General features: G+C 51.7%; 7 protein-coding genes across 7 annotated transcripts; 5 read left to right on the top strand and 2 right to left on the bottom strand.

The window, feature by feature from the left end:
- The first annotated feature begins 533 nt into the window (after nt 1-533).
- On the top strand, nt 534-1,284 carry V8C40DRAFT_241771 (uncharacterized protein). Its single transcript, XM_083215090.1, has one exon. The coding sequence runs from the start codon at nt 619-621 to the stop codon at nt 826-828; it is 210 nt and encodes a 69-aa protein (XP_083075150.1). The 5' UTR covers nt 534-618; the 3' UTR covers nt 829-1,284.
- A 1,633-nt stretch (nt 1,285-2,917) lies between these two features.
- On the top strand, nt 2,918-4,808 carry V8C40DRAFT_241767 (dynactin subunit 4). Its single transcript, XM_083215089.1, has 2 exons — nt 2,918-3,259; nt 3,326-4,808. The coding sequence occupies exons 1-2, from the start codon at nt 2,979-2,981 to the stop codon at nt 4,719-4,721; spliced, it is 1,677 nt and encodes a 558-aa protein (XP_083075149.1). The 5' UTR covers nt 2,918-2,978; the 3' UTR covers nt 4,722-4,808.
- Nucleotides 4,726-6,058, bottom strand: V8C40DRAFT_241766 (40S ribosomal protein eS7). The gene is made up of 3 exons (XM_083215088.1): nt 5,827-6,058; nt 5,449-5,531; nt 4,726-5,384 (listed from the first exon to the last, which is right to left on the bottom strand). The coding sequence occupies exons 1-3, from the start codon at nt 5,980-5,982 to the stop codon at nt 5,018-5,020; spliced, it is 606 nt and encodes a 201-aa protein (XP_083075148.1). The 5' UTR covers nt 5,983-6,058; the 3' UTR covers nt 4,726-5,017.
- An 842-nt stretch (nt 6,059-6,900) lies between these two features.
- On the top strand, nt 6,901-7,509 carry V8C40DRAFT_241764 (uncharacterized protein; the record flags this gene model as incomplete). The annotated part of the gene is made up of 1 exon (XM_083215087.1): nt 6,901-7,509. A coding segment is annotated over exon 1 (209 nt), but the record flags the coding sequence as incomplete, so codon positions are not given.
- Nucleotides 7,332-8,176, top strand: V8C40DRAFT_241763 (uncharacterized protein). Its single transcript, XM_083215086.1, has one exon. It carries the CDS (start codon nt 7,354-7,356, stop codon nt 8,110-8,112), a length of 759 nt encoding a protein of 252 aa, XP_083075146.1. The 5' UTR covers nt 7,332-7,353; the 3' UTR covers nt 8,113-8,176.
- A 442-nt stretch (nt 8,177-8,618) lies between these two features.
- On the top strand, nt 8,619-10,006 carry V8C40DRAFT_241760 (twinfilin TWF1). Its single transcript, XM_083215085.1, has 3 exons — nt 8,619-8,784; nt 8,867-9,447; nt 9,515-10,006. The coding sequence occupies exons 1-3, from the start codon at nt 8,766-8,768 to the stop codon at nt 9,908-9,910; spliced, it is 996 nt and encodes a 331-aa protein (XP_083075145.1). The 5' UTR covers nt 8,619-8,765; the 3' UTR covers nt 9,911-10,006.
- On the bottom strand, nt 9,968-11,764 carry V8C40DRAFT_241758 (mitochondrial carrier domain-containing protein). The gene is made up of 4 exons (XM_083215084.1): nt 11,399-11,764; nt 11,264-11,311; nt 10,493-11,201; nt 9,968-10,428 (listed from the first exon to the last, which is right to left on the bottom strand). Exons 1-4 carry the CDS (start codon nt 11,448-11,450, stop codon nt 10,275-10,277), a joined length of 963 nt encoding a protein of 320 aa, XP_083075144.1. The 5' UTR covers nt 11,451-11,764; the 3' UTR covers nt 9,968-10,274.
- Nucleotides 11,765-12,267: the final 503 nt, after the last annotated feature.

The following is a 12,267-nucleotide window of genomic DNA, read 5'->3' as shown; positions in this document are numbered from 1 at the left end:
ACTCTAGGGCACTAGCAGTTAGCGCGGCACCAGGCCAGCGATTGCATCAATCAAGGCACCAGCACCCAACATGGACATGCAATTGACTCCAAAGTCCCATCCGAGGCAGCAAGTACCCCACTGCAGCAAGCGCCGCGAAATAGTACATCCATGGATATGGATCCATGCTATCGCCATTTGATGTCTCATCGTGATCGCGGCATCCATCAGCACTCGTATCTCGACATTTCGAGGACAAGCAGCAGCGTACTGTACAGCTCGTAGCACGGAAGCACGGAGCATACCCAAGGGCTGGTACCACGGAATATGCACATGTATGCAGAAGCAGCAGCAGCAGCAGCAGCAGGGATGACATCGTCTTCATCAGCACACGCTGCTTTGGGCAAATGGCCAACCATGTCTCATCCAAGCGTTCATCGCTTGCAGGGGTGTGCCAGCCGCTCACTGGCTCTGCAGCAAGCACGAGGCGGTGGTGAGCTGGCACAGAGTCGAGTCCCAGCATCCGATCCTTGTTTGCATGATTCGCTCCACCTCAGCATCAGCCGTGAAGAAAAAAAAAAAAAAAAAAGGCCCGTAGACTTGGGTAGTGCTACATTGCAGCACGCAAGTGTTCGGCACATGTTGGAGTCGCTTTCTGCTCTCGTCTTGGTTGTTGAGGCCAAGCTCCGGATGCATATCAAGGCCGCGACCGGCCAGTCTGACCACGAGGAAACCAGATACTATCTGTCTGTCTGCCTTGGTCTGGGTCCCGCCACGCAGTGCTCACTCGGTGCATACTGTGGCAGAGAGTCCGGCCAGTCAAGACCAGCGACGCAGAGAGATGGCTGAACCAGGATCCTGCTGTGAGCTGGGCTTTCACAAAGTCAACGGAGATGCATCCACGTCACTCCCTCTCGCATAGACTATTGCCAAGCTGAGCTTCTTGTCAACAGCTCCAGATCCAATCGCAGAGGCGCAAAAGTCCGCGGGCTTGCCGAGCGAGCTCTGCTTGTTACATGTCTCGTTTCCTCTTCAAGTGCAGAGCCCGAATATTAACCCACATTCATGCGGTGTGTTCCTGGTGCTGCATTGTGTCGTCAACTATTTTATCCTGCCTCTTTTTTTTTCTTCGGCGAAGCGAAGCATGGCGAAATCTCCTTCCGTCTCCCGTCAAGAGGCGTCCGGGAGTGGACCGAAAAAAAAGTGACGAGTATCATCATGCCATCCGGGCTCTGCCCTCAAGCCTGGTAATCGAGCAAGGATCCGCGATGTTCACTCCACTTCGGCGGCACTGGCGGACTGTGGGCTGCGGCCATCTCAGATCCGATGCGCCAAAGCTCGCCCGACGTCGTGCGGACATCATTGACTTCCATTATTGCGTTACCTGCATCTGGCCCCCAAAAAAGAGCTCAACTCCCTTGCAGACTGTTGGCCGAAACCAGCATGGCATGATGCGATTTGTGCCGACGAGAGAAAAATAAGGCTTTGTTCCCCTCCTCCCTTCTCCCCAGATGGTCTCACAGCATATGGGACTCTGTCGCATTCTGCTAGTGGTTAGCCCTTGTTTTGCTTTTTCTTTGCGACTTGCTTGAATTCTCTTTTTATCTCAAGTATCCACCGTCTGTAGCATCGCGCCGCTTAAGCGTTCAACAAGAGACAACTTCCCTGCAAGCCTCCTCGGTAAAATCAAGACTGTGCAGATTCCGAAATCGCCTTTTTCCGATCTCGTTTGTCAGCCTTACGTACGCTCGTAAACATCGATTTTGCGTGCTCACTCAGCCAGCTGAAGGAAAAGGTTAAATACGAGCCACTGTTCCTGATTACTTCTGGCTTCCCGTGCTTCTCCTCTTTGGTTCCTGGCCTGGCCAAAGTAGAGCGGTAGTACTGTACTGCGATCACTGCGAGTGACGCCTCCCCCAGAGCCAAATATCCAGCCTCTCCGCGTACATCCCCAAAAGGAGAAATGTCGTAGAGCTTTCTGTTTGAGAATGAGGAGCAACTCGCTACTTTGGAATATCCTTTCGCGAGATGAGACATATGAGGACACGTCGACCTCACCGACAAGACAAAACCCGGCGGTATGGCATGTTAAGACACAGCCCAGTAGAATTGCCCAACCATGGCCAGCGGAGGACAGCGCACTTCACAGTGTTAGTGCCATCTCGCATTGTAGCTCGGAACCCTAAGGCTTCGTATGAAACAATGCTTTGAGGCTGCCTTCATTAGCTGCGTAGCAAGCTTGTCAAAGTGCATTAGCACTAGCTCTATTGCTCATAGTACATGTCGGAGCGTTTGCGTCCAGTACCGACTGTGCTTGCGTGGCCGATAACATGAAAAGGGGTTTTCATTCTAATAAGCCTAGCGGAAATTGTCGCCCAGCTTACACGAGATGAAAGTCAAGAGCTGACAGTTGACAGCTTCAGCTGCAGCGATCACAATATATTGAGGTGGGGGTATAAGGCAGACTTCCAAGAGCTTTCAAGGTTGACAAATCCACATGCTAAGGCACTGGTGAAACTGGCGTGTTTTTGAAAGCGGTGCAAATATCAAACGAAAACGGCCAGCTAATTGTCGTAGCGTCTCGATGCTGAGAGAAGACACCGCAGATCCGCCACCACCGGGCTTCAACATGCACCCGCAAGTCGGGAGCTGCTGCTTGTCATGTAAGCGTCATTCCAATATATCGATCGCCCGTTGTGAGAGCTTTGGCCAGGATGATCATCCAGAATCCGGGGCGCATCTGTGAAAGACAAAGCGGGGAACAAATACGAGGTACGGAGTACATGGAGTCGTAGACCAATTACATAAGCCACCTAGTTGATAAGCTCGGGCGATCTGATAACTTGGCGCCATCACGTGAAGGTAGAGCTCCCTCACCGAGCTCACCTTGAATCAAAAGCTCCTCACCGAGACTTCGTGATGAAACCCAGCGGACGATATCCACCTGTGTTTTCACTCATACCAACCACGCACGCGCCAACAGACATGTGACGTGAAAGATGTCGCCTTCGACCCCGTACACATACATCCAATGCCCTTGCTCGGATCAGACTGTTTCCGGTCCAGGAGGTGCGCTTTCAGATCCTGAGGAGAACGAAGCATTCGATCCAAAAGCCCCGCGGTCAAACTACAGCTTATACCCTCTCGAATACCTCCTCTACTGCGAAGACTGCCAGCAGATCCGTTGTCCACGATGCGTAACAGAAGAATCGGTGACATACTATTGCCCCAATTGCTTGTTTGAGGTGCCTAGCAGTAACCTGCGCAGCGAGGGCAACAGGTAATGAGCCCCCCCTTTCGCATCGTACGTATTTGTAATTGTCAAGTCTAATCACTGCTGGGCCAGATGTACGAGAAGCTGTTACCAGTGTCCGGTCTGTATTGGCCCCCTCCAAGTTGGAGCTATCCAACCTACCACGGATGCGAATCTTCTCCCGACACAGTATCAAACCAACCCCACCGGCGGCCCGTATGCGCTCTTCTGTCAATATTGCAACTGGACATCAACTGAGATCGGCATTGAGTTCGACCGGCCCAGCGGAATATATAATCAACTCTCCAAAGTGAACAACGGAGGCCAACCCAAGCTCACATTGAGAGATGTTAAAGATAGGCGGAAAGACAACCCGGACGAACCGCCTGTGCCTGACGAACAAGTTGATGCAGACTTGCAATTTGCCAACCTGAAGGCCTTTTATCAGCAACAGTTGTCAGAATCCAACACGTCAATACGCGGGCTTCCGTTGCATGATGGACTAGGTTTCTCGTCCCCTGCCGCTCTGACTCGCATCATGTCCTTATATACTGGCCGTGGTCACCAGGGTCGTTTGCAGCAAGGACCGGCAGATATTATGCGTGAGGCACTCGGTACCAACGACGGTCTCAAAATTGCGAATCTAGACGAGTCAAAAGATATAAAGAAGCTCATTGACGGAGGATGGGGCGTCACCGCGTCACTTGAACAGCGAAGCGAGCAGCCCACAGAGCCTGCACGATTCGAGGACGAGCTTCGGCCAATTGCATATCTTCTCCGCAGCAAGCGATCAAAACGTTGTCCTTCTTGCCGCCACATTATATCCAAACCCGAGGCGAAAGTGGTGTCTACGAGATTCAAAATCCGCCTCGTTGCCAAATCATATATACCAACAATCACGATTCGGCCGCTCAATCCCACAGCTACGCCTGTGCCGGTAACATATAGGCCCATGGTCCAGGAAGAAGCGCCACTCAAGCCGCATCAAGCGTATCATTTCGTTGTCACCTTTAAGAATCCCCTCTTTGACAACATCAAGGTCACCTTGGCCTCACCACCTAAAACCCCAGGTCGCTTCTCCAGTAGAGTTACCGTGCTGTGTCCGCAATTTGAGGTTGACGCCAACACTGACATGTGGGATGATGCCCTCAAGGATGACGAAAAGGACCGAAGTCGAAAGGCAGACGAGGGCCCCGAGGTGGGCAAGATTTGGGAGAAGGGGCGAAACTGGGTGAGCATCGTGCTGGAGGTTATCCCGGCATCTTTGCGGATCGATCAGTTAGAAAAGAAGGGCAACGACAACATCGACACCAGCCCGCTCAAAGAGGGCGAAGACTTGCTTGAGATTCCCATGTTTGTTCGCATGGAGTGGGAGTCTGAAACTCAGGCCGACATGGATGGACCACCGAGCAAGGACAAGGAAACGAGGGAGAAGCGAGAACTGGCATACTGGTGCGTGCTCGGCGTTGGGCGCATCAGTCACGAATGAATAGTCACGAATGAATAGTGGGACATTTACAGCGATAGATACCCCAGATAGATGATCAAAAGAGACAAAAGACAAGCATTTAGACGACAAGGCAGGTAGCCATGAGAGTGAATTGATCAAATCATGCCAGTAGCTTTATATCATTAAACAAAAGCTACCTTGATATCAGACGCCAAGCCCAAATGTTGACCAACCCACCGATGCTTTAAAAACAGCAACGCATTTTTATGTTCCCAATGGCCCCAAAAAGAGAAAGGATTTTTTGAACACCAGTTAAATTTTTCTTTTCAACTAGTCTAGAACTCGGCGTTACCGGTCTGGGGGAACTCGAAGTTGACGTTGCGGCCAGTCAATCGTCGGTAGACCTCAGAGTAGGTGTCGAGTCTGTAGTCAACACCACCACGCTCCTTCTCGTCAAGGATGACCTTGAGGGTCTTGCTGCCGTCCTCCTTGGTGCGGATACGCTTGCCGACGATCTCAACGGGGTAGGTGAGATCAGCCAGGATGGCGTCGTGGACAGCAGTCAGAGTGCGGGAACGAGGGCGCTTCTGCTTCTGGGTGTTGCGGGAGCGGGCAGAGCGCTTGGGGCGGGGCAGGATGCGGCGAGAAGCCAGGATGAGGACGTGGCGGTCAGAGAACTTCTTCTCCAGCTCACGGGTCAGGCTGTTGGGGGGATAAATTAGCGGCTGTGGTATGAGTTGAATTGGAAAGATGGAAAATTGCTTACCGCTGCTGAACACGGTGGAAGCCCTGCAGGGAAGGGACGGGGACAAAGATGACAATAGCCTTCTTGCCGTGGCCAACTTCGATCTATTCAAGATCCCAAAGTCAGCATGCGAGCTCCAGGACATACGCCTTGGACCGCTTCCCGTCCTGCTCCACAGAAGTCAATAGTACTCCGGCCATGCGGCGCGTCCCTCGAAATAATTTTTTTCGAGACAGGGAGAGGGTGTCAATAATTCCATTCTGTCGAATCGGTATTACACACACACTCCCTCTCTACAGAGAGGGACGCCAATCGCACTTGAAGCCATTGTATATCTTTGGGAACAGGATCTCGAAGATGTTCGGTCTCTTTTCTGGTTTGCTTTCAAGTCATTCTCACCTCACGGGCAGAGACGATCTGCAGAGGTCGCAGGGCAACCTTGAGGTCGGCAGTGTTGGTCTCGAGATCGAAGAGAGCCTGAGCAATGTTCTGCTCAAGTTCGGAGGGGTTTTGCCTCGAGGGGCTGTTGGCGGCGATCTTGTTAATGGCGCTCATCTTGACTGGTGATGCTCAACGGGAGGGTTGGATGAGTTGATCGTGACGACGAAGCAGAGATGCCCGTTTGATTGACTTTGGCGCACTTGGAAAAAAGCTCGCTAAATTGGGGTTTTCGTGCCCTCTGCTCACGTTGGTTGTGCGCTTGCAGGGGTCTAGTAGCATTTCTGCCTGAGGCAACAAATACATGTGGGTTGAAGTCCTCTCTGGTGGGGATGATGTGGGTCTGCCAAACTGGAGCGCTGGTCTGTCCAATCCTGATAAATGGTTCCTGAGATCTTGAGATCTCCAATCGCAGACATGGATACGGCCATGTAACTCTATCAACTTGTCTAAGAGAATATTGTTTATCTTCTTAGAGCGTGTTTAATAGCATGTATTCGTTGGTCTTTGTACAATTCGCCGCCAATCACAGTCGTTTATCCTTGAAGCCAACGCTGATATGGTTTGCGATGCCCCTCTATTCCCAGAAGCTTCAAGATATTATGTCCTATCAATCCGATCTAATTTTATCATTCTATCGAGCAATATGTACTCTTTCTATGAGATTTTACAAACAATATTTCTCTTACTGCTGATACTGTTAATAACATGGCACTATACTGTTGTTCCACCCTCCATATGCAAGATGCCAGCACAAGCAGTCACGACGAATCTCACCTAGACACAAACCATCGAATACACAATCAGCGATTCCTATCGGATATAATGCAACCACAAGCTTGCCTCAGCCATCAATCTCGGCGAGCCTCGTCATTTTAAACCCATACGCGATGTCATGGGAAGGAGCGTCATGTATTCCCCTACCCTAAAATAGGCGGCGCTTGCTCCTTCCTCCGAGGTGAGAACCTCCATGCCTAACATTATTCCAAATCCTCAACAGTTCTTTTCTTCTCTCTTTGCCTTCTCTTCTCTTCCCACTCTGCGTCCGTCACTCTTTAGCCCATCTGCGTTCTCTCACTGCTCCCCCATTTGTTGGCATTGTTGAACTCCTAGTCACTCCTCCTGCCGCATCTTCTCATTCAAAAGAGATGATAGGCATTCTTCTACTCGTTCTTGCTGGCGTGGCCCGCGTTATCGGTCAAGTCACGCACAACACGGGCGAGTTCTCTTATCAAGGCTGCTCTTCCATTGATCCGGCCTGCTTCGGAGAGCCAGTCGTATTTCCAAATGGCCCTTTAACTCCTGAGACGTGCCAACTCGCCTGTAGAGGTCACCAGTTTGCTGCTCTTCTCCCTGAGTGAGTCACGTATACGTTGGAGGTATTGATAGTGACATCACGTTCTAACTGTCTTTTAAAGCTGCTGTCGCTGTGGTGATGATCCGAACGGTGTTCATCCAACCGACGAAGCAAAATGCGACTATCCATGCATGGGAGACAGCACCCGTGGCATGTGTGGGAGCATTTGCCCAGAAAACTCCCCTGTAGTTGCCAACGTCTACACGCGAGTCACGCTGACACAGAGTCCGGTTTATGGACAACCAACGAGCATTCAGTCCTCTGTTGCTGCAGCAGAGACCTCGTGCTCATCTACCGATGCTTCATCAGTTGGAGAGCCTCGGCAGTCTTCTCAACGTATTACACCGGAAGGACCAGCACCAGAAGCTCCAACATCATTCGGAAACCCTGCGTCTGGGAATCCGGCAGCTACGGTGGTCCCAACCGCTAGCTTTCCAGCAACCCAAGCTGCTCAAGAATCTCCATGCTCTACTCAAGGCAACACAGGGTTGAGCACACCCTCCCAAGGGCCCCTGACACCACCCGGCAACGCTCCAGAGCCCAAGACGTATTCTGATCTTAAACAGCAAGTTCCAAATGCGACACCCGCCTCCAACCCACCAGGTTATTCGTCGGATTGTCAGCCATCCCAGCCAGATTCTTACTCCGATGGGCATGGCACTGGAGAAGCTCCTGGAGGATACACTTCGGCAGACAACTGCCAGCCTGCTGGTAGCCCAGCTCTATCGCCGATAGTTTCTGAGAGCACTCTCTGGCCATTTCCAAGCAAGAAACCGGAAGGCAGTCCTCCGGCTCCTTCTCATGTTCCGGCCTCAGATTCGCCTTGCGGTGTCATCCCTCCCCTTTCAAGCATCGGAGGATTTGTCCTATTGGCGGCAATGATTATGTAGAGGCTAATAAGACGAGCTTTGCGAGCTGTCATGACAACATCGGACAATAGTGAGATATCTCAACGGATTGTTTTTTGGAGGAAATTTTGGGCGCTCATTGACGACTTGTGCAGTAGCTGGTTGTTAAGTGCAGTGGTCACATATCAGATATTGTAGAAAAGGGGCTGCCACTTATTGATTCAATTCGACTGCCTATGTACTGCGCTGTTCCATTGTTCACTGTGAGTGTTGGTCCCTCAATTTCTGTAGTTGGGTGTTGTCTCGTCTGCTTCCAGTTTTTCAATTACTACGAGTGACGAAAACATCCAATAATGATTGGATATGAGTTATACATTATACTGATATGGTCGGATTACTACAATTGGGCCACCCGCAGTATTCCTGAATATGGGTAGTCGTAATGCAGGGTAACTGTGAATCTGCGAGCGTATTCTGCAACGCCGCTGTTGGTGGGGGCGTATTGCCACGTTGTGGAGGGGCTGCTGGTTGTCGCAACAATGGCGGGGCAACAGGAGGGGCTTGGACTTACATGCGTCGTCGGGCCTTGACGAGAGCCCCGAAACTTGGAGCCTTCATCTGAGAATCACGGCATCGGACCGGCCTCACCACTGAATTAACAGCAGACTGCACGCGGTGCAAGATATCGAGACAAGATGCAGTCTGGAATCTCAGGTACGGATGCCGCCATCATGCCCGGATCAAATCAATTGGCCCCCCTTGATGCGGTGAGCTGACCGCAGAATCTCGACAACAGCCTCCGAGGAGCTCCAGAAGGCGTTCAGCTCGCTGCTCGCGACGCCCTCCGACTTTGCCCTGCTTGTAACGATCCAGGGCGAATCCCTGGTTCCCGTTGAGACGATCGCGGGCAAATCCTCCGACTTTGGACAGAACCTGTCTGTGCTGGAGCCGTTCGTCAAGCCAGACGTCGCCCTCTATGCCATCCTCCGCCGCTACGACGACACGCCCAAGTTTGTTGCCGTGACATACGTTCCAGATGCTGCCAAAGTCCGCCAGAAGATGCTGTTCGCCTCGACACGGCTGACGCTGGTGCGAGAGCTGGGCACGGAGCACTTCCGCGAGACGCCCTTCATGACCATGGCCAAGGAATTGACAGCGGACGGATTCAAGGCCCACGATGCGCACAATGCCCTGGCAGCGCCCCTGACCGAAGAGGAGAAGTCGCTGGGCGAGATCAAGAGGGCAGAGCAGGAAGCTGGATCGGGCACTGCCATCCGAGAAATCCATCTCGCCCAGAGCTTGAACATGCCGGTCAACGAGGATGCCATTGCGGCAATGAAGGAGGTTGCCGAGGGGCAAAAGGCCGCGGCGACACTGGTGAGTTTGGCTCACGGCTCATCTGATTTAGCAGCCGAATTCGTATACTAATCACCATGCCACACAGAAAATTAACGCGGCTACCGAAAGAGTAGAGCTGGCACCCGAAACCCCCAACTCCAACTCCCTCACCGAACTCATCAAGAGCATCTCTACTGTCGAGCCCCGATTCACCTTTTATCGGTTTACCCATACCCATGATGGAGCAGAACAGACACCGATCCTCTTCATCTATACTTGCCCTGCGACGGCTGGAAACAAGGCCATCAAGAACAGGATGCTGTACCCCCTGATGAAGCGTGCTGTTCTCACCATCGCCGAGCAAGAGGCCGGTATCAACATTGAGAAGAAGTTTGAGGTGGAAGACCCCAGTGAGATTACCGAGGAGGAAGTCTTGAACGATCTCCATCCCAAGAAGGTGGCTTCATCAGGTTTCAGCAGGCCCAAGCGCCCTGGCAGGTAGAGGCCCTCACGAGTTACGACACAGCACGAACGCAACGATCTAGCCTGAATAGACATTGTCCATACTTTTTTATACAAGAAGATATATCCACTCTACTATTTTGAAACTGAACACAACCCAACGCCACAATCCATGGCTGCCATTAAAACCTCTAAACAATCATGTTTACCACCGTATCGTATCACCATCGCCGCTACCATCACCGTCATCGCTCACAGACCCTAAGCATGCTGGGGCTGACCCTCTCGCATTTCTGCTCTAGAACTGCAATACAGGTCAGACCATGTCTTCCTCTCGTTTTTTGGCCGAAAAAAGCAAGGGTATATATCGCAACAAAATGCATCGAAGTGCTGCCGTTTTTTTCTTACTCCTCATATTTGCCACCGACAAAGGCCAGGTTACTCTTTTCCAGCTTGGACTTGAGGTACTCGTAGACGGTAAAGGTGACGGCCTGGCCGGGTGCAACGCGCATGATGCGAGGTGTGATGCCCTTGTAGAAAGCGTGGAAACCTTCTTGCCTGGAGGAAACTGTCAGCTCTCTTGTCCTATCTCAATCTTGAGTATGAAATGGAAGAAACTTACTTGAACATGTCGCTGGTGATGGTGGTTATTCTTGTCCAAGCGGTGGTGCCAAACTCGGCCGGAGTCTTTTGCAGACGAGTCTTGATAGTGTCGATGGGGGCGTTGCTGAGAGGACCCATGGCGCCACTCACGAGACCAATGATGGTTGTCTGCCAGCTGGGCAAGTTACCGTCGGTATACTGAGGCTGGTAGTCCTTGAGCCACTGTTTAAAGTAAGAGTATGCCGTGAAGTTGACGGCCTGGTTGGAACCTTGTCTTAACGCTGTTAAGCTGACTCCACGGTATAGCGCTCCGAAGCCTTCCTCCTTGACGACGGTGTACAGAGCATGCGCGGCGTTTCTGTATTTTGGAATATCCAGCGGATCGGCCATTGAGTGATGTTGCGCCTGCAGACGGATCTTGATGACCTCCATGGGTGTCACGACAGCCACGGCTTCTGTCACACCGGCAGCGAGACCAGCCAGAAATGTTCCTCGGCCTGAGACGGTGCCGGTGGTTTTATCGGCGAGGAGCTGCTTATACCATTCAAATGATGTAAATCGAATGGCCATTTTAGGGACAATGCCCGTCAAGACGGCGCCGAGGCCCTTGTACAGGGCGAGGGGAGTTTCCTTTTTTACAACTTCTACACCGGTCTTGATGAAGCCACGGCGGGGGGCGCCGGGCATTCGTGCACGACGAGAGAGCTGCATTCGCACTTTGATTGTGTCTATATGTTGGAGGTTAACATCGTGTTCTCAGTTGGCAATTGCTTATACGAGGTGGACATACCTAGAGGGTGGCAGGCGAGAGCTTCCATCATGCCGGCGCCACCACCAGCTGCAACAATGAGATCATGTTAGCCAAATACAACTTTGAAGCTCATGATATACAATAGAGGGCCATGAGAGAAAAGGCAAGACGAACCGATGAGGTTTGTCGCCGCCGAGGGCGGTTGTTTACTGCCGTCTCTAGGCATCTTGGAAGCTTTATTGTGCTGAACAGAGCAATTGAATGTCCTTCGGGTGTCGTTGATGAGCTTTCCTATTTAAAATGTCCAGACAAGGCTCGTGGGTCACTGCCGAGGATGTTTGGGCGCTCCTAGAAGAGCCGAGCTTATATGAAGCTAGGGAGGTATAGCTAATGATTTGCGGTTGGAAGTAGCAACGGCTATTCAATCAAGCGAGGAAACCGGGCAGGGAATGATACAAGAGTCACACCAGCAAGAGATGGAAGACGAGGAAGAGGCAGGATAAATAGTATGGAGGGAAAGGAAAGGAGGAATCGTGAAATTAAAAGCATAAGCTCAGAAAAGGAGAAAGAGAGGAGAGGAAATAAAAGAGTCATCCAGACAGCCGATAATCGCTATTAAAGAAAAGCCATGGTTTTGACATATGATTCCGGCGTCTAACTTCCATCTCGTCTCCCTTGGACACACGCCCCCCTTTGCCCGTTGGAGCTAGGGGCGAACCAATAAGCCACGGCCATTGGACCGCAAGTCACAGGATACAAAAAGCATGAGCCACAGCTCGGTATACTTTGGCTGTTTTACTCCTATAAAAGTACATGTTAATTTCTGTTGCAGCCGGGCCGCCGGGCTGAGCAAAGCTGGGTTGTCGTCGTCTCTTTTGGTGTAAGACGCTATCAAGCCAAGCTAAGCCGGTGCTGGCCCTCCCACCCCCGCGAAACTCGAATCGAACAACTGGTATTTGGCTTTTTTTCTTTTGGCCCGCGGCTCGCTCAGCTGGGCTGCCCCCACATTGGCTGGGGAAGGGGGAGTCACTCAAGTGTGTTTT

Source organism: Trichoderma camerunense (assembly GCF_050948025.1).
Source record: "Trichoderma camerunense strain CBS 138272 chromosome Unknown V8C40scaffold_6, whole genome shotgun sequence".
Lineage (NCBI taxonomy): Eukaryota > Fungi > Ascomycota > Sordariomycetes > Hypocreales > Hypocreaceae > Trichoderma > Trichoderma camerunense.
The sequence above is the reverse complement of the archived record's forward strand: the minus strand, read 5'-3'. Positions and strand labels throughout refer to the sequence as shown.